The sequence below is a fragment of the Hoplias malabaricus genome, chromosome Y (assembly GCF_029633855.1).
Source record: "Hoplias malabaricus isolate fHopMal1 chromosome Y, fHopMal1.hap1, whole genome shotgun sequence".
In the NCBI taxonomy this organism is placed as follows: Eukaryota; Metazoa; Chordata; class Actinopteri; order Characiformes; family Erythrinidae; genus Hoplias; species Hoplias malabaricus.
In genome coordinates, this window is record NC_089820.1 from 84,305,276 (window position 1) to 84,325,898 (window position 20,623).

The window sequence follows — 20,623 nt, forward strand, 5'->3', positions numbered from 1 at the left end:
TTTAGAGATTCTTTCCTGATGCATGCTGTTATAGTGAGGTTATTGCTGTATTTACTGAAACCTGGGCTTTAGGGCAGAGAGATACATTAATGTTGGTGATGACACAACGTTATTGAATCATCAACACACTTGGAGGAGAACACTCATCACTGGAAGATGGCTTTGGCCTTTTTGGGAACTGATACTGTAATTTCCAAATGATAGGCTTCTAATAATTGTTCATGTGGAAAGAGGAATGTTTTTATAAAGCCTCTGTAATAAACTGCTGTGTAAACAGACTGTTTACAGAGGTAACACTAAAGTGTCTAGAGCGTCTGTCTGGTTCTGTGGGTGTGAGAGAAGCAGAAGTGCAGGATGAAAAGCAGTTCCTATCTTACACAATTATGCTTCTCACTATTAATATTAATAATACTGAAGTATTTCTAGTTTACTGTTTACAGACCACACATTCATCAGAGTCACACTGTGGTACAGTTTGTAGACTCCTCTCAGCGCCGAGTGTGAGTTAGAGAGTTATAAAGCTCACTAACACTGGGCCGTGAAACTGTGGAACTGTGTTCTTTGGAAGTGGAATGGAGTTTCTGATCCAGAACTGATCGGTAAAGGGGACAAGCGTTTTACTTGAACCTTTAATTTCAGAGGACATAGCGGGTGAGTGTGTATTTAAAACTGCAAACATGTTACAGAGGTGAGCAGGTAAAAGAGGGTAAAAAGCTGGACTTGACCTTTGACCTCTCTGGTTTGTAAAATAAACTAAATTATAAAATGTAATTATACTTTTTCAGTTTCTCTATGATTAAAGATGGCTTTAAATTTATTTAAAAAGGGAAAGAGGTAAAAGGAGGTAAGCAACAACTGAAAACAAGTGATTCTTCTTCATGTTCTAAAACTGCCAGTGCACTGACCTCTAGAGGACGGGATGTGTCCGAGATTTTGTATTAAACCCATTTTAAACATGGGAGACCTTCAGGTTCTTTCAGGGCTCACTAAGAAATGTGGATCTTCATTTCACATGAATGAATGCTATTTTTTTTTTGGTGAAGACTAATTTATTAACCCTTTAGTAAATCCAGTCAACTGTATTTGAGTTTGTAGAGTTTTAAATAATTATTATTATTATTGTTTTATTAGTGTCATATTAGTGTCATATCATTCTACTGTCACCCACAGTGTAAACTGTGGCTAGAGCTGCACTACGCAGGAACAAAACATAAAGGCACATTTTGACGTAATACATTGTTCCACCAACAGAGGGAGCGTTTCTCCTACTGAAATCTATCTTGGACAGAATTTGATGAGGTTAAGAAAGGTTAAGTTCCAGCTGACACTTTTTTGGACTAAAGGTAAAGCAATGTATTATTTGTATATTTAATACAGTAAGTTCTACGTGAATTTAACGTGAGAACTGGGGTCCAGTTGTGCAGACACTGTCTGAAGTTACCATCACCAAAGACAAGCATCAGCTCGATTTATAGAATGGTATGAAGCTGTAAATCTCAGTGGAGTTGGAGTTGTCTTTACCCCATGTCAGTCATCCTGCATCCGTCCCTGACCATGCTAATGTTGATCTGGCTCAGATTATGAGAGTATAAAAGAGTAGAGGTTGTTAACGCAGTGAAAAGGGACACACTACCTATGAACAGACTTACTTTCAGAAAAAAAGCTTGTGGGGGAGCTCTCAGCGTGCTCAGCAAGTACGTCTGGTACTTCTGGGTTGTTTTTGGGATTTATTTAGGTGTTTTTTTGTGTTGTGTTTGTGTTGTTGGACTTGGTGAGTGGCAGTTATTCACCGTCCCATCGTTTGGGGTTTGGACGAAAACTGCTGTTGGTCACTTGCTCCTTACTGCCCTTGTTAGGACACTTAAATAAATGTAGCATACACAATAATAGCTCAGTGTTGTTACTTTAGCTCCAGAACATCATACATGCTAACGGTGAGGGATCCCTAGTCTAAATAGCAGGTCCTGAACCTCATAATAGGTTTGGAAAGTTCATCTCTTTTGGTAACATCTGTCAACAACTTATACTACTTATACACTTTACACTACATTTTTGTATTTCTAGGTATCAGCAGTGGCCCTTGTTCTGGCAACGTCTGAGCTCAGTGAGAATTTGGGCTTGAACCTATTTGTATTAGTATTGTATTAGTATTAGTATAGTATTTTGTATTTCTATTAGCTAGGCTACACATCCTGTCTGAACACTGACACCCTGGATTAGCCCTTCTGCTAAATACTGTAAATGAATATGCAAACAACTGTGAGTCACAGATCAGGTGAGGGTCGGTACATTTGGTAGCAGTGTGTAAAAGTCACCAAATGGAACACAAGCGCATCTAATACGTGACTAAAGTCAGTGAACATGATATGAGAATACCACAGGAACCCCCACGTAAGCAGGCCCATGTAGAATGCAGCTGTCAATGGTTTAAACACTTACCACCTACTTCCTGTAGGTTCATATCCTACACCTATGCGCCTGCAGAGAACTTTCTAAATCTGACTGAACAGAATAATCATCCATTGACACTGGTAAGACCTGTACCTGAATTCATATGATTAATAGATTTCTATAGTTTAGCTGCTGTGGGCTAGCCGTCCATGAAGGGTTCAATTACTCAGTGTTTACCTGTTTGATATTGTCTGTAAAAATGGAAACTCATAGTTCTCTAATTAATAGGTTCACAATGCAGAACTGATATTTCTTGTGCGTGTGTGTGTGTGCCTACTTTATTATTATCGATACAATTTATATCGTAAATAATTGATAAAAGCAGTGTGTGTACAGTCTGTGAAAAGAGTAACGTTCACACTTTCAGGCTCTTTGTCCTAACTCCTCCCAGTTTATTACGTGACTATAGGAATCATTTTATATCTAAACAAACAAAAACAAAGCCACATTCGGAAAAAGTGTGGTGAAGGTCAATGAAATTCTTGAGAAAATTTAAAAAAAATCTGAACATGAAATTTTTAAAAATATTTAATTTCCCATTTGTTTAAAAACTGAATTGAACGGAACATATTGATAATAGGTCTGTATTAACACTCATTTCCAGAGAAAACAAGCAGCACAGAGCAAGGCAGACATGCCCAAATACTTCAGATTGTTTAGATCAAGACACCAGCCAAATCTCTAAAGATTCTCCAGTCTGATGTGTTAAATTTAAACTTTAAAATGAAGGAAAATTAAGTCGGCGCATCCTCAGTGATAAAGGATTTGAGGCTGTGCACTGAACACATTCAAGACATTGTCATGCACAGTGATTTAAAAATAAATAAAATAGCAGCAAAACACAATAAAACAAACAGCAGTGTCAACAGTGGGCAGTGGTAAGATTTACGTAAAACCACTTGCTCTTGGATAAACAAAAGTGCTATGTACCTGTTAGAGTGGTATTTCCAAGGAAGCGTTTAGTGTCTAGTGATGACTTTAAAGTACGCATTTAGTGTGCACCTCAACATAGTCATAGCTTGGCAAAACAGAAGAGGTGTCACAGACAAATGGTTTGATTTTGCTGAGGGCTGGACTATTTTTAATGCTTGTTGCGTCATAAAACTATGTTCCTTAAACTGAGGAGTCATTCTGAGAAGCTTCCAGACCTTCAGTTTCACATGGGTCTTTGTATGGTATCGAAACGCTGCCCCTACACCCCCCCGCCCTCCAAAAACAAAACAAAACCACTGAAATGTGGCTTTTTGTGACACGTTTTGCTGCACTCTATATTGGGAGCCCTTCCCGTGTGCGTTGACGTGCTGTCATTCTGCGTAAGAGCTGTCCTCCACAATCTGAATAAAGTAACTGTCCTTTACCTTCCCCCCCACTTTTTCTTAGGTACAAGTCAGACATTAATTCATTCACCTGCAAAAATATGATGAAGAAAATCTCATCTAACAGTATCTGTGGCCTATTGGAGAGGTATTTTGACTGACTTTTTGAGAACTGTGTTAAAAACGTGCCTAGCTCTTTTGCCAAAGCTGCAGTGAGAGGACATAGAATCTCAGTTTGATTGAAGCCATTGTCGTTGTGGGTTTGTGGCTTTGCTTATAATTTGAACGTAAAGGGAAATGGTTTGAAGATTTCTCAAGTACAGGCCTGGTGCAAAGTCCCTCACTTGCGACTGTGTAAAAGATTTGCTAAAATATAGTCGATAGCCTGCTGCTACCTTAAAAAAACAGCTCATGACCGTATTCTAATGACGGCCCCAATTTCTTGCTAGTTCCACCTTAAATGACCCAAAAGAGTTTAAGTATAAGTTGCATTGAATAAATTAATAATTTTAATGTTTTGAATCAATGAAACCTGGGCCTTCTCAGTCTTAGAAACTTCCAGAAATAATATTTACATAAAATGAACAAAAAACAAAGAAATGCAGTTTGTTTACGTTCAGAAGCTCTGCGTCTTTTCAGATGGAATGCTGTGTTTGAGAAGAAAACATTTCTTTGTACGCGTCTAAACTGTAACTTTAACTTTAAAAGTCTGTAAGCTTTTATCCACTGTTTGAATTACCACAGAAACTCGAGTTGTTTAGTTTTGTAGCACTGTCGCTAACGCAGTTAGCCGTCTCCTGAATATGGAGATAATTCCACCTTAAATAATCAGAAATTGCAACAATAAGCCAATATTACACACCTGTGGAGGAGGAATAGAACAATATCCTCATCTCCGTTGATGCTTTTGAATGTTTGAATTTCTCTCTTGTTTAAAAGTACGACAGATGCCTTTTCTGTGCCATGAGCGGAGAGAGAAAGCCTAGCATGTGTTAGCAAGTGTTATTTTAATTACAATTGAGAACTTCCCCTTTAAACACAGGAAACAAAACATTACAAATTTCACTGTTACCAGTTTAATACTTATAGAGATGCTAAAAATGCTAAGATTTAATGTCTTAATTCAATCCTGCAATACAACGTTTCTGGACGATGCTTGTGTTTCTCTGCATATTTATTCACGGCTTTCCTTTAACTCATTAATTTGTTTGCTCTCAGAACTGAGAACTGAAAGGCCCTGAAATAAAGTATTCATATTAAATTAAACAAAAAAAGAACTTGCATTACCACATGGCTGTTAACCACAAGTACAAGGCCTCAACAAACTGAACCATAAGAAGCAAGTGTGTTACGTTAACACTTCCTGACTTAAAGAGGTTCCATTAAAGTCAAGTGGTTCCAAGCGTTCAGCAGCTTCAAAGATACTTTATTTAGTAGAAGTAACTTGATTCGTTTATTTATTCATTCATTTTTTGTAACCTCTTCTTCCTCACAAATGCCTTGGAGGGTCCGGGATTTTCCTGGAATTGTGAGGCTCGAGGATAGTGCCAGTCCTATTTGCTAAATATGGTTATGATCACATACACATTATAATACAATTTTTATTTATTTTTAAATATTGCTAGTAGAACTACAACGGTCAAATATCAAAGATGCTCAACACTGGTATTAAAGATACTAGAGAACAATTTGGGGTTGTAAGTATGTAAATGAGTAAATATAAGAACAAAATAAACATAGGATGCCCTTCACTACTGACCATGTCGTTTTTACACTGCGCTGCTCGTCTGAGATGTGGCTGTTTCACAGTCTTTCCACTGAGGTCAGCTTAAAGTTTCAGTTGTTTTTTTTACTCCTGATACTTGTGCTAACTGCTCTCTTTTTTCTGCATGCAGTGTCTCAGGTCATGTGGTTTAACTGCAGCGCTGTGTGGAACAATACCGAGGATGCCCTGAGGCTGTTCCAGCGGGTGGCCTACACGCCTGTGTTTGCCGTAGGCTTGCCCCTCAACGTCCTGGCCCTGTGGCTCTTCTTCAGGATCCACCAGTGGACAGCCACTCACGTCTACATGTTCAATCTACTGCTTGCAGATTTCTTACTGCTCCTCTTCCTGCCCTTCCGGATATTTCAAACCTTCTGCCCGATTAATCCTACGGGATTGTGCACCTTCCTCATCTGTGTGCATTTCAGCAACATGTACGTCAGCATCTTCACCATCACCGCCATCAGCGTCCATCGCTTTGTGGCCCTCAGGTTCCCCATGCTGATCAGAGGCCTAGAAACCCAGAGAAAGACCATGGCAGTCGTTGTGTGCGCTGTCATTTGGCTGACAATCATGCTCCTCTGTGGCATTTTCCACCCCAATATGTATCCGCGAGAGCTGCGGACATGCTACGAGCTCAAAGGAAGAACGAAGCTATCTTTCTTACTGGTTCTGGAGATAGTCGGGTACCTTCTACCAACAGCCACCATCTTAACTTGCTCGACTCAAGCGATTTATGCAGTCCTAAAGTCAACAGAAGAGCTCGAGAGCAAAGTTGTAGTAGAAAGGAAAAGGGCAGTGGCCATAATCGTGGCAAACACCGTCATATTCTTTGTTTGTTTCACTCCGGTACATGTTGGTTTTTTGTTGAGATACCTTTATCCAGAAGGGTCTCCTCAGGCTAGGGTTATTCATATTTTTTATGAAGTCTCAGAATGGATAGCAACTACCAACTGTTGCCTGGATGCTATAGGATACTACCTCTTGTTGAAAAAGGTTTTCAAGGCGAACAGGTAGCCTACAAGTTGGCCACGGTTGCTGGACATGTTATGGCCAATGTGTTCAGATATTTATTAAAGCTTTTATCAAATCGTTAGCAGACAGCTTTGCAAATTTGCAAACTGACGAATGAAATTAAAGCCAAAGACATTGTTCCATGTTAAGATCATCTTAAATATTAGAGTTTTCAGTGGGGGGTGCTGCCATTCAGCATTTTTCTGGTTAGAGGTGTGGACCCTCTGTGTTATCGGTCTTATATAAATATCAACCAAAATTAAGAAATGTGTCATGAGGTAAATATTGGCGTATCATCCAACCCTAGCTAGAGGCTTTCCAGAAACCCAGTCAGTCATAGTAAAGTGTCACACTAATGACATTTGTGTGTGACAGCAGCTTACATCAGATAAACCCAAACATAAATGTACTGTATTTATCACATGATAAAAAGGGACATTCCAGTCAAAATAAAAAACCCAGCCATGGCCATATCTGATGTAAACATTGCTATATTCACCTTCTAGCATGAACCCACTAAGAGTGACATTTTCTGGAATAAGGACTTGAAAACTCATTTCAGACGATGCCTCGTGAAGTTGGGAGGAACTTTAGGAAATCCTTTGTGGTGCAGATGTTTGTTGTGAAATGCAGAAAGTAGTAAGATAGCTAACAAAACTGAAAGAAAGTCAAATGTCATGTCTGTATGCATTAGTGCAGCAGTGAATAACCCAGTGGGTAAATGCTATGCGTACATAATGCATGCTTGGTGTTGTAGAAGGACACACACAGAAGAAATATTAGTTTAAAAGTGTTCTCAAATAAGCGGCAATGCTCTATGGTCCAAAGGTCTGTGACAAATTTGTCCAACATTTTTTATTCCAGACATAAATCAAATAAAATAAACCTCCCTCCCTTTCCTGCTGTGTCCCTCAGACATTTTGGAACATTGCTAACACTGGGGAGTTTACACCCCTCCAGCTAACAACTAGCATTGAGCTAACTGAATTTTTACTCATATGTGAAGTCCCATTTTGTTTCACACAGTGGTCTATTGTTTTTCACAAGTCATTTTCACACTGCAGGCTGTGCTTAGGTCACTAAAGCCTTCTGAAATAAATAAAACAAAAAGAGGAACTGGCTAATGACTGCACTTCCTCAGAATATGATTTATACGTCATTATTCCACAATTGCGTCAGCGCAGGGAAAATATATAAAAAACAAAAAAACCTGTCAAATGTGAAGTCGTGTCTGGATTTGAGCTAATAACAGCAATGTACAGTTTACTTGTTTGTTTTTGTGAATAATGTTTTATAGTACGTATTTTTGTAATTCATTTGAACAACAATAAAGTATGCGACTCTTGTTAGCAGCCTGTTTGTTTTTCTCAAGCCTCAGTCTTGAAAGACATGAAATGTAATACCACCCTGCCCCCTTGTGGTCATTTGGTAGAATACAAGTACAAATTGTACTGCAGTAGCACGTGATCTGGACACACGTTTTTCTGGCCGCAATAAGAAAGTTATGTTGGCTACAGGCAAGTGCTCCGAGGACTTTAACAGACTTCTGTGTCTATTAAAGGAGAGTGTAGCTCTGTTTAACTCCAATAGTGAGTTCTAAAGCACAGTAATAACATTTTGTTGGTGCTTTCTCTGTAAAATGGTGCATTATTGAGGAAACTCCTGACTTGGATTTCTTTACTGCGGTGTTAATAAGAACCAGGTGTACATCACAGATATAGATTTTCTTTGTTTAATCAAAAATAATAAGCAGACAATAAATAAATCTATATATTTTTTTCTGGGCATTTATATATAATGATGATAATATTTAACAGTATTGCATTACAACACCCTGCATTCATTCAGTCATCCAATGTCTAGTGAATGGATTAAATACTATATGCGCAGCATTCACTTGTGAAGGTTCCCAGTAAACAAGGAACGTCCCTGGACGTTCAAAATAGGTCTAAAAGTAGTCTGTCCGTCAAGGACATATTTTAAACGTCAATGGACGTCCAAAATCCATCTTAATAAGTTAGTTAAGTGGTGACCAATTGATAACGTCAGTGGACGTCCAAAACGCGTTTTATACAAGTCATTTATTTCGGGACCAATTAATGGACGTCTAAAAAACGTCTAATAGTCGTCTTTTCAATGTCTGTGTTTGGACGTCTTTTCAACTTTCATTTTCAACCTTAAGAGAACGTTGATTAGACGGCAGTCATTACGTTATTTCAACGTTGAATCAACGGCTAAATGTTTACTGGGTTACTGCAAGTGACCAGTGTCCAGCAGTGACCTGGAGTTTTCCTAAGCCTCATAAAATAAAGAACAGCACATAAACATCTGGGCATCATATGAAGAGATACGTCTCTACTCTGGGTTTAATAAAGTAACCGCAACTGAGTCTAAATAAAGAACTAGAATTAAGAACACATTGAAATGCAGATCGCAGAGAACCCAGGTGAACCGATGTCTGTGTTAATTATGTGTTAACATGACTGGAGCGCATCTAATTAACGTAGATGTAACGATTTTTAAACATAACACACCATCACTTTCTGAGCTCTGGCCATCATACTCCTGTTGCCATGGCGATGGAGCTGTCCATAGCAACAGAGCGAAGCTGAGAGCTGAGAGCAAGAGCTTTACAGCGCCCTCTGTTGGACCCTCAGTGAAATGACAGAGGGTTTGATCCTCACGTTGACGTTCAGTCGTTTCAGAAACACACTCTGAAGCCCTTTGATGACAGTCAGGGAATTTGACGTACGTTTAGAGAACGTTTAAAACACTGTAAAATCAATCTTTTATCAATGATATAACATTGAATGCAAATAAAAAGTTCAGTTACAAGGACAAGATTAACAAAGCATTTTCAAAAAAGTAAAACATTCACACAACGTTTTCCAACTGTGACACATTTTTACAACTAAGGAACCAATAGAAACTCAAAGTAAAATCGTGTTCCATGTACAACCCTGATTTCAGAAATGTTTGAGGTGCTTCGTTGATTATAAAACAAAAATGTGATTTGTTAATCCTCTAGAAATTGTATTAAATTAATAAAAGCACAAAGAAAACATTTCAGATGATTTTATCGAACGACATGGTATTTTTAAAATATGAACAAATTTAGAGTTTGACGTCTGTAACACACTTCTGTAACGTGGGAACTCACGCAGGGGGGGACTGGAACAGGGCGAGCCACCAACAGAGCACTGGAGAAATAGGCCTCAAGTGCAGAGGCACACAAACAACTACCTCTGGACGTTAAGAATACCAAGACAAAATGAAACACGAGAGAGAGAAGCTTAAGATATCAGGGGAAAACTGATCAGCTCAAAATTACTGAGCAAAAGAAAACAAAGGTAGGAGAGTATCCCTCAAAACAAAAGGGAGGATCAAGAGACAAAAAAAAATTAAAGATAGAACACAACTTATTTTATTTCTATTTATTTATTTATACCAAAATGGTAAAGAAAAGAAAATATTGAATCCCAAGGGAAAAACCAGAGGGAAAGCTCTGGTGAATAAGAAGAAGAAGACAGAGACCCAGGAGTAAACTCAAGAGCCTTTACCACATCACCATCAGCCTTGCACAGCACTCTGATAAGAGAACCACAGACTGAGCACTGAGGTGTGTGTTGGCTTCCCTTAAATAGGAGTGACCCAGGTGGAACTAATTGTCTCAAATTAAGAGTGTCTCTGTCTCCCTCTAGTGACTGGGGGTGGTTTAGCAGGCAGCCTCGCCCCAGCCCCAGCCCCAGCCCCAGCCCCAGCCCCAGGGAGACCTCTTACACCTTCATCGTGGGGAAATGCTGTCCTCTGCTTTGTTTAAGCTCAGAATCTCAGTGTCTGTTAAAGTGGAGCGGTAAGTTTGTGGAGAAGGAATGACTGCTCTTTGTACATAGCTGAAGATCACTGTCTATAAACTCATTTGTAATTCGAGTTGTTTGTTTTGTAGCACTTTGGGTCTGTGTTTACTTTCATGCCTTTAGCACTCTCTGGAATTTAGAGTCAGTTCCATCCACAGCAGAAGTAATCAATATTATATTAATACAGGTTCATGCTTTTCATCGTTTGGAGACCTGTTTGATGCTGTTTCTCTGTCGTGAGCGGAGAGAGAAAACCTAGAATAACGGACAGAGATACTTGTTTTATTGTTTTTTTAAAAATATTTTTTCCCCACTTACAGATGTAGGAGGTACAAAGGAGATGAGAAGGTGGAGGCATGTGCAGAGATGAGAAAGGTTTACTCTACACAAAAGCAACACTGAAGCACACTGGAAAAACAGTGACACAGAAAACTGTGTCAACAAACACTGATTGAACAAACAGGATATGGCTTAAATATCAAGAGGTGAATGTATACAGCTGTGAACTCAGTCACATGACCTCTTAAAAGCTCACAGGCTCACGGGTGTGGTTCATGGCTAAGTCAGGTAGGGGGTCATGTGACCTCTTTTGGAAGGATTTCAAAACACCATGAAGCATGTGAGAATCACAGAGGTTTCCTCCGGGTGACTGTCTGTGAGGAGTGTGGTGTGTTCTCCCTGTGTCTGCGTGGGTTTCCTCCGGGTGACTGTCTGTGAGGAGTGTGGTGTGTTCTCTCTGTGTCTGCGTGGGTTTCCTCCGGGTGACTGTCTGTGAGGAGTGTGGTGTGTTCTCCCTGTGTCTGCGTGGGTTTCCTCCGGGTGACTGTCTGTGAGGAGTGTGGTGTGTTCTCCCTGTGTCTGCGTGGGTTTCCTCCGGGTGACTGTCTGTGAGGAGTGTGGTGTGTTCTCCCTGTGTCTGCGTGGGTTTCCTCCGGGTGACAGTCTGTGAGGAGTGTGGTGTGTTCTCTCTGTGTCTGCGTGGGTTTCCTCCGGGTGACTGTCTGTGAGGAGTGTGGTATGTTCTCCCTGTGTCTGCGTGGGTTTCCTCCGGGTGACTGTCTGTGAGGAGTGTGGTGTGTTCTCCCTTTGTCTGCGTGGGTTTCCTCCGCGTGACTGTCTGTGAGGAGTGTGGTGTGTTCTCCCTTTGTCTGCGTGGGTTTCCTCCGCGTGACTGTCTGTGAGGAGTGTGGTGTGTTCTCTCTGTGTCTGTGTGGGTTTCCTCCGCGTGACTGTCTGTGAGGAGTGTGGTGTGTTCTCCCTGTTTCTGCGTGGGTTTCCTCCGGGTGACTGTCTGTGAGGAGTGTGGTGTGTTCTCTCTGTGTCTGCGTGGGTTTCCTCCAGGTGCTCCGGTTTCCTCCCACGCTCCAAAAACACACAATTGTAGGTGGATTGGCGAATCAGAAGTGTCCGTAGGTGTGAGTGTGTGTCACCCTGTGAAGGACTGACGGCCCCTCCTGGGTGTGTTCCCACCTTGTGCCCAGTGACCCACTGTGACCCTGACTTCGATAAACGAAAGGACAGACACCTTTCACTTTATCAACTCCACTGACCACACAGGAGCTCTTTGTCATTCTTTAATCACAGACTGTGATCCACCTGTTTCTCTGCATATTTTCTTATCCCCATTTCTCCCTCCTCCCTCCCCACAGGACCACCACAATGCAGGTATGATCTGGGTGGTGGATCATTCTTAGCTCAATGCAATGTATCAGCTCCACTTGTACCAGCACAACACCCCCACATCAGCCTGGGCTTATCAGGACGAAACCTACGCTCCGCTGCACCTGAACCGTTTGGTGTAGAGTTGAGTGTATGTACTGTATCAGGATCTTGCTGGACGATTCAACCCTGACCAAGTTTGAGCGTTTCTTTGAGAGTTAGCCAGGTTTTCATTAACCTCCTAATGCCAGTCTCTGTAGATTGTTGTTAGTCCTTAAAGGGTGGGCATTCCAGCACAGGTGTGGACAAACACGGCATACCCTCAGGTTAACGCTGCATTTCACACCTGAGAGTCAGAGTCGGAAATACAGGACCTTTCATATTTACAATTCACAATCAGGATGCCTCCACTGCACTGGGAGACGACTGGAGAAGTAAAGATTGGATCATGGACTCCACACACTGCAGGATGCTCTGGGAAGATCGTCATTGATAGTTGCAGTAAATCAGGAGACCTTTAGCGATAGTTGGACCAGGTATAACGCCGTGTAAAGACAAAATACAGGTTCATTCCTAGCTCAAGGTGTTTTAAATGACCTGATTTTTATTAAACCAGTTGTAATGCCCACCCAGTCTAGTCACAGCAGCTTTAATATCAGCTTTACACAAGTAAAATAAGCCGACACAAACAATCCAATGTGTTTATTAGAATGATAAAATATCCATGTTGTTTTTACAGATCAAAATAAGTCTGTGCACTTCTCAGTTTGAGTTGTGTGAAATGTGTGTGTGTTTGTGTGTACGTGTGTAACTGTGGTTTTCAAGGAGTGTACTCATATACATGTGACGATTAAAAAAAACAACCGTATTAGCTTTGTACACTCGCATACATGTATCTTCTGTACACAGGGACGTGAAAACCAGATTCTTCAAGTCTTGGGTTCAAACGGACTATTTAAACTATGTACAGTTTGCTGAGTCACAGAGAGAAACCTTCGAGGCTCTCCTTGATCAGAAATCAGCAAAACACTGAGTCATCTTTACAAAAGAAACTTCAAACAAGACAAAGCCATGTCCTTGTTGATCTTTTTTTTTTTTTATCCTCGAAAATGCAGTCTGAGGTCGTTTTTAAGTTCCATTTTGGTTCCTCTTGGTTTTAACTGACTTAGTTCTTAGGGACAGGAAAAATAAACCCAAACACAGTGGAGTAAACTGGCTCTTGTGCTTACGAACAGTAGAGTGTTGTGAGTTTATGATCAAACAGTACGCTAAGTTCACCGCCTCTAACCGAGGCAAAGATATGGCAGTTGTGGTATAAACCAGTTGAAGAGACACCAGAGAACAGCACATAACCCCAGGAACGTAACAACATTAATACACTCCCCCCGGGCTTACTGCAAGGCCGACAGTCACAGAAGACACTGAGAATGGCCGACAGAAGAAAGAAGAAAACATGGTAAAGTTGACTAAGCCAATGCCTTCGGATACAAAGAGAAATCCAACAGAGTACACACTTACAGTTTGGCACTTCTCGGCTGCATTTTACAGCTCACATTCTTTAAAAAAAAAACGTTTAGACCTCTCTGTCCATTACAGAAGTCTACGCTTCTCCATCCACAGCATGTACAGGTCACTGTATTGGCACAAATATAGGTTTAAGCACTGGCCACCTCCTTAAAACCACCCACCATATTTAGTACCACATCCAAAACGTTGAATGCAATATTTGTAATAAATTAAAAGCAGTTTGTTTGCAGATAATTGTGTCCCGTGATTCAAAATGTGATTCCAGTGCAGCTAGGAGCAAAGATTAGGAGCAGTAGGAAACTAAATAAGACAGTGTCCACATTGATTAATGAAGCAGTGACTTTGAAAACATTAAACAAATTATTAATCACTGATTTTAATCCACAACAACAGACATTTTAATCAGCAAGTGATTTCAAACTTGGTGGTGGTTTAGCTCCACTTTATAGAACCACGATTAGGGACTGTGTTGGATATTTCCCATAAATTAAAGGGTTCATTTGGGTTGTTGATGTGATGCCAAATAAAATGGCTGTTTGGTAGCATCCGATTTGTTCATTGGGTTACGGTGCTAAATTCCCCCGGCCTAAAATAAGCCATGACAACATTGTTGATGATTCAGGCGGTAATAAAAATCGCAGCTCTTGCAATTTGAAAATTGCTCTCTTGCACATTGTGATATAAAACAATTAATCTTTCCTCTCTACTCGGCTGGATGCATTTGCGTGGCAGACCACTCGATCTAGCGGCGACAACGTTGTGTGTACACTCCCTAGCAGCGCTGCTGTACTCGATACGCTCCTAACAGCACAACACAACACGCCGTAATATGTCAGTACCATAAGAATGACAGTGCCTGCTCTGTTTGGGGTTCTGTGGAGGACCATAGGATAAACGCATCTCTGCAGTAAGTGGATCTAGTGAAATGGGCAGCGATGGTGTATCAAATAAATAAAATAATTACCCAGTACATGTCTGTTTTTCTAATAAACTCGCCGTTGAATGTATATGAATTGTTCCTCCCACTGCTTCCCAGGTTCTTCAGCTGTTTTGAAGCTGCATCCGGAATGGAATTCAAGGTTCAGGTGCTTTTGAGCTTTTGACCTGGAGGTGAAGTGCGGTGACCCTGTATTTCCTGCCTTGTGGATTCCATTCCCTCCATTTTAGGTTTAACTGATTTCCAAGAGGGTTTTAACTTGGTGGCCCAGGGTAATCAGACACACACACACACACACACACACTTACACAGATACATATGTACCTCCACCAAACCACAACCCCCCACAAATGATATCCATGTAATCAGCATGAAATCTGTCCCAATTGAGTTTATGAAACACTCCCTGCTTAATCAGCTGTGGTCACGCTGCATGTGTATCTCCCTCTGTGTGTGTGTGTGTGTGTGTGTGCATCCAGTGTGGCCTCCTGATTGACAAGACCTGGAAACGAACTACAGAAAATGAGTTGTGGGGATGGGAGCAGGTGCATGTTTTCCCCTATGAGCCTTTATCTCTGTGTACATAAGCCCTGTATGTGTGTGTATGTGTGTGTGTGGTGCCGTTTATGCTCTGAGCTCCAGCCATATGTTTTCAATCTCCTCCATCTTTAGAGTATTAGCTCTTAAAGGGCAGAACTAATTGTGAATGAATGAGGACGAGTCTTCCTCTGTGCAGAGAGTTGCTTTGCTCTGTGTGTTTTCTTTTAGCCCGTTTGGAAATGTCAAAGGCCACATTACATTTGTTTTTGAAGGGTTTTTAGTTTCGATCCATCAACTCTGCACATCCCCTGCCGTATTCCTGTCCAAATCACGTCCGGTTTTACTCCTTAACTATGGGTACTTTTCCACTGTATGGTGCCTACTCTGCTGGACTCTTCACGGCTCTACTCTCTAGGTACTTGGCTGGTTTTCTATTATAAAATTGTAGCCTATGATGTCGTTGATGACGTTTGAACATCTTCAAAAACACCGGTTAATTTTACAAAGTCAAATAATAAAACAAATGTGATCACTTCTGAAGCCTGGAGATATTTCAGACCCTGGAGGTCCTTGTGATCCAGTTATGGTCAGATATTAACAGGAGAATACACTTGTTGCGACAGATCTGCTGCATGTCACTTTTTAAATCCAATGTAAAGCCATTTAATTAGAAAAGAAAAACACATAATTGAAGAACCATCCTCGCCTGAGTGCTTACAGACTCCACAGCAGTGTGGACAGGATGGACGCTTGCCAATGCACATCTGGACACTAATGCACATCTGCATTTTATAGTTTGGCTGGGCAAACTATAAAAAAACTGGCTCAACCTATTGAATTCAATTTGGGGATTTGATTTATACGCAACAGTGCATTTCCAGGAATAAAATGCTCCGATAGTGAACCAAGTTATTTTATCTAAATTAAAATGGCCATTATGTTGCATAGGATATTTGCCAAAGTACTGTTAGGCTTGTCTAACCCTGTAACATGTCTAACCTTGTAATCTAGACTCATGGAGTAGGTCCCGTCAACTCTTGCCCATGCCACATTTAAACACAGTTGGGTTATGTGCACATCACTAGGCTGAAGTGACTCAAATATAATCAGATCTGATTATTTTATGGCTGTGTGAACGTTTGAGTCACTTTCCTATGTGTTCTTAGATTGGTTTATGGGCATGTGACATGAAAGTGAAAGTAGGAATGCACTTAGAGCAGTCGCCTCAACCAACACCGACAGCGCGGCAAAACAACAATGAGAAGAGGCTCGAGCTGTGTCCCAAATCACACCATGCTCCCTACATAGTGCACTTCACACACCCAAACTGCTACACTCAGACAGGACAGTCGTTCAACTGCAAGTTGATTATAAACAGTTTTAGAACTGGACATACAAGGCACTACTTGAGTGCAGAAACCATGAACTGTGACCTACATTGTGCACTACATAGGGTGGAGGGAGACATTTGAGGTTGAGCTTTGTTCACCTTCTTGTTCTAATCATCTCCTAGTGGTTTGTCCAGGTATTACACACAGATACAGGTCACTTCATGAATGTGAACTCTAAACACAGCCAAATCTGATCTAAGCAAAAACATCAGTATTGATTAATGAGGCTTCGAATGTGAATGTGGCCTTGGAGGAAAGCACACACCTCCTACTTCTGTGTAGTGAGCAGACAGAACATCTAAGGCTTCTGTAGGTGGACAAGACAGGACTTAACGTTCTTCTGAACCAAGCATTCGGGACATGGGAAGTTGACCCTTGGGGCTTTGTGCACCATTCGGCAGCCCCTTGCTTCCGCACGTTTAAATGGACACATGTGGATCGCAGCCTTTCTGAGACCCTAATCAGCCATATGTAGATCATCCATATGGTCAGACATCTCTCTCCACTGTGTGTATGTGTGTCCTCAAGTGAGGGAGGGTGTGATACATGGTCAGAAGTCTGGTGCACTGCTTGTATAATGTATAACACCTGAAATGCCGCCTTCGTGTTCCCACGTGCTTGAAGCACACGTCTTCTGTGAATACTTTCAGAACTTGAATGGGCAATATTACATTTCAGGGGTGTGTTTTAGAACTCGAAAACATTGTAAATTAACAGCTGGAGGACTCTCCAGATCATAGAAAGAAACCAAACACCAAGCAAACAAACAGAAGTGGTTATAATACAATACAAGTCTGAAAGAGGAGTCTTTACACTCGATGGTGACATCAACGACGTCCAAATGAACGGTCCTCGTTTGTCGCAAAGTTTCTCGATACCATTGTGTATCCGTCCCACTTTTCCTCTGAAAATATGATCCTCTTTTCTCTCTCAGTCCTTTACCTGTGTAAGTGAGAGAGGAATGCTGTCCCCTACAGCGTTTACTGCAGAGAGAAACACAAAATACAGTGTCCTTAAAGTCTCCGTATGAAGGCCCTCGAGAGGTAGGTCAACACTGTGTCCTCCCTCGTACAGCTCCGTACTGTCCCTTCGTAGGTCCGGCTTTCCTCTTAGACAACAGTCCACTTTGAAAAAAAGAATCACTGTACACTGTACAAAGAGGAAGGAATCACAATAAATGCAGAACAAAAATCAGAAACGTCCAACGTCTAAGGGATCAAACACTTCGGCACTTGCTTTCACAGGGTTTTCTCGCTCTCTCTCTTTCTGCCTGAAGAGAATTGCTTGAAGATGCCACTTGCTGAGACTTTAAAACTAATCACATCTTTCTCTCACGCCTCTGTCTCTCTGTCTTTCCGTCTTGCGCTCTTTCTCGTTTTAGATCATCAATAGGTTTGGCTGGAAGGTCTGAGCTCTGAGCTTGTGGATCGTTAACACTGTGCCAGGGCTGAGCTCATCACTTCCTGCAAATTTTTCCTCTTGGCTGGAAAAAAAAAACCAGGCAACAGCACATCCAAGCGTTTACAGAGTTTTCAGAAAACTGGGTTTGCGCCCAAACTTCTGCATAAACACTGTACTGTCTCTTTAAGACATAACCTCCCTATCGACAGGGCCATGACCCCCACAAATGTAGAGTTATTGTTTATTGGGGCTTTTCCACCGCATGGTACTTATTGGACTCGGCTCGGCTCTACGCGCTTTTTGGGACCTGTTCTGCACCCTCTCCCGGTTTCAACGGACTACGGTGAGTCGGATAAAAACAAATACATTCTCCACTGTAGCTTGGAGGTCTTATAAATGGATAGTTTGTCCTTGATGTCTGTATTTCATCGTGATTGAAATTAATGCATGAAATCTAAATGAAATAATGCTTTCATGGTCTTTGAACAACAGTAAAACGAATTTTACCTTCTTCATTTATTCCCTCTGTGGTATAGATCACACTAGTGATTGGGGGCAGCGGACACACACACACACACACACGCAAACACCCAGAGCCATTCTCAATGCCCATGAAGCACTTTTCGTAGTTAGAAGCCTTGCTCAAGGGCACTTCAGCTGTGGATGTTCCTGCCGTTTGCGGGAATCAAATTCAGAGATTGAGAATCTGAGCCATACTGTGAATAAGTGACCTTTACACAGCCCTTAAAAAGGCGTAGCGTTAAAAGGAGCAAGGAAGCAGGCAGTGTTTGGGCAAGACTCTTCAGCCAATCAGTGAAGACGAGCCAAGTCAGGGAGGTACCATGCAGAGAGGCGCCACACCTCGGCAGGGACCGTGCCTTTATGGTATCACTTCTTATGAACCTCGTGATTATAACATTGTAAATGCATTTTTGAAGTGGTTTTATGGCATACACATGACATTATAATATCTGCTTTTAAGTAATTACACTTACGTGAATGACACGTCGTAAAACACTGGTGTTCATCAACACGTTATAATGGTTTGTGTGTTTAATAAAGACATTGTTGGCCAAAATCTTGTTCTAGCACCTTTTAATGTTGGCAATGCTCTTATAGATAGATGTTATAATACACGATTAAACCTGACAGACTGAAACTCTATACTACAGGCACTCTCAGACAAAACTGTGACTGTGGAGGCCCCCTCAGAGGAACACAGTCAGTGCCATTCACTAGGGAACCCAACTGTACCTTACTCTATTAGAATTGTAAAAGTGTTGATTTTTTTTGTAGGACTTGTCTTGTGTTGTATTGTTTTACACAGTTGTGTAATGAAAGATCACAGAGATCCCCCTCTCCTTCTGGAGATGAGAGTGTAATGCACCTTTAGGGAACACCACTGGACTTTAGCACCACCGCTGTACACTGTTTGAATCGTTCGTGTCCAATAGTGCACCTCTAACGCACCGTTATTTTGAGGGTGTGTACACAACTATAGACTCACGCTAGGTATCGCTAAGTGTAATGTATGCCATAAATCAATTTAAAAACACTTTTATAATGCATTTATGATGTGCTATGAGTCTAAGAACCACAGGTAATTTAACGCTTACGTTTGTCTCTACACTGAGGGTCAGGACTTTTGGAGGAAGTTGAATAAGTTATGGCTGGAGGTGCAGACTGTCCCCACAGTGCTCTGGGAATTGGCTTGGTTTTATTACATCCAGTGGCTTGGAAATCCTCAGTGAATGAGAACACGCCAGCACATTCTATAATCGACGAGAGAGAAAGTGTGTGTGTGTGTGCGTGTGTGTGTGTGAGGCAAAGACATTACTTTCATCAGCCGGCACAGCGTCTGCCACTGGGAATAGATATGGACATCATTAACTGGGCTGCATTCGCATATGCTGCAGTTTGTTAGCAGCCTCCCTGCTGCTGGGGATCTGCAGTGTGTGGTCGGCCGCACACGTGGCCAGAGAGACGCACATTGTGAGCACACACCGCACAAGGCTAGGTGTGTGTGTTAGGATGGGTTTAGGTCACTGTCTTCACTGCTCGATTCTGATTTTTCACTCAAACCTGATTGTTCGACTTTTGTTTGACGTTTTGTTGATTTTCTAATTGAAAATAAGTGCACATCCTCTGGAGGGAACCTCCTTAAACCTGGTGTTTTTCTGCAGGTTTAATGATAGGAACAGGGAAACTTGTCCTTTCTGTGGCCATTTCCACGTGTACAAGACTAGGCCCCTTTCACCTGAATCGAGAGAAACATTCACGGACAAAACATAAAGCTACAGAAATGTTTAAAGCAACACTAGGTGGTATTTCTACCTTAAATTTACAGCGTCAAAATGCTTGTGATGTTTCACTGATCTACAATATGAGAGTAGAGCCTTTGTCGTTGCTAATCTAGGCTACACACAGCAGATAATGCACTTCGTAACTTTTGGTGGAGGGTAGGAAACCATCCACTGTTGATTTCAGGGCCGTGCTGTAAGAGTGGATTACACTCTGCGACAGTAGGGGGAGCCCAGGAGCAAAATACAAAAAACTTAATTAAAATCTTTTTTTTGTTTGCATATCACAATTGAGCACCATTTAACCCTTTAAATACTGCTTTAATATCTAAAAAATTGTAATAATTAAACATAAAAATGTAGCATATTATGCTACATTTTATTACATTAAATTCTCCAAATAAATACTTATTTGTTAAAATGTGTAAATGTGTTTTCCCTTTAGAGGATGTGCTCATTTTCATGTAG

General features: G+C 41.2%; 1 protein-coding gene and 1 long non-coding RNA gene across 4 annotated transcripts; both read left to right on the plus strand.

The window, feature by feature from the left end:
- The first annotated feature begins 620 nt into the window (after positions 1-620).
- On the plus strand, positions 621-7,837 carry LOC136679763 (G-protein coupled receptor 55-like). 3 transcript variants are annotated; one of them, XM_066658438.1, is made up of 2 exons: positions 621-651; positions 5,663-7,837. In XM_066658438.1, the coding sequence occupies exon 2, from the start codon at positions 5,674-5,676 to the stop codon at positions 6,544-6,546; it is 873 nt and encodes a 290-aa protein (XP_066514535.1). In that variant the 5' UTR covers positions 621-651; positions 5,663-5,673; the 3' UTR covers positions 6,547-7,837. The 3 variants fall into 3 exon arrangements, with proteins under 3 accessions (XP_066514535.1, XP_066514533.1, XP_066514534.1); XM_066658436.1 differs by lacking the exon at positions 621-651 and adding an exon at positions 1,275-1,343; XM_066658437.1 differs by lacking the exon at positions 621-651 and adding an exon at positions 2,477-2,531.
- Positions 7,838-10,283: 2,446 nt separating this feature from the next.
- LOC136677608 (uncharacterized) lies at positions 10,284-14,209 on the plus strand. The gene is made up of 3 exons (XR_010796381.1): positions 10,284-10,396; positions 10,721-10,885; positions 12,050-14,209. It is a non-coding gene; the product is annotated as an uncharacterized lncRNA (long non-coding RNA).
- Positions 14,210-20,623: the final 6,414 nt, after the last annotated feature.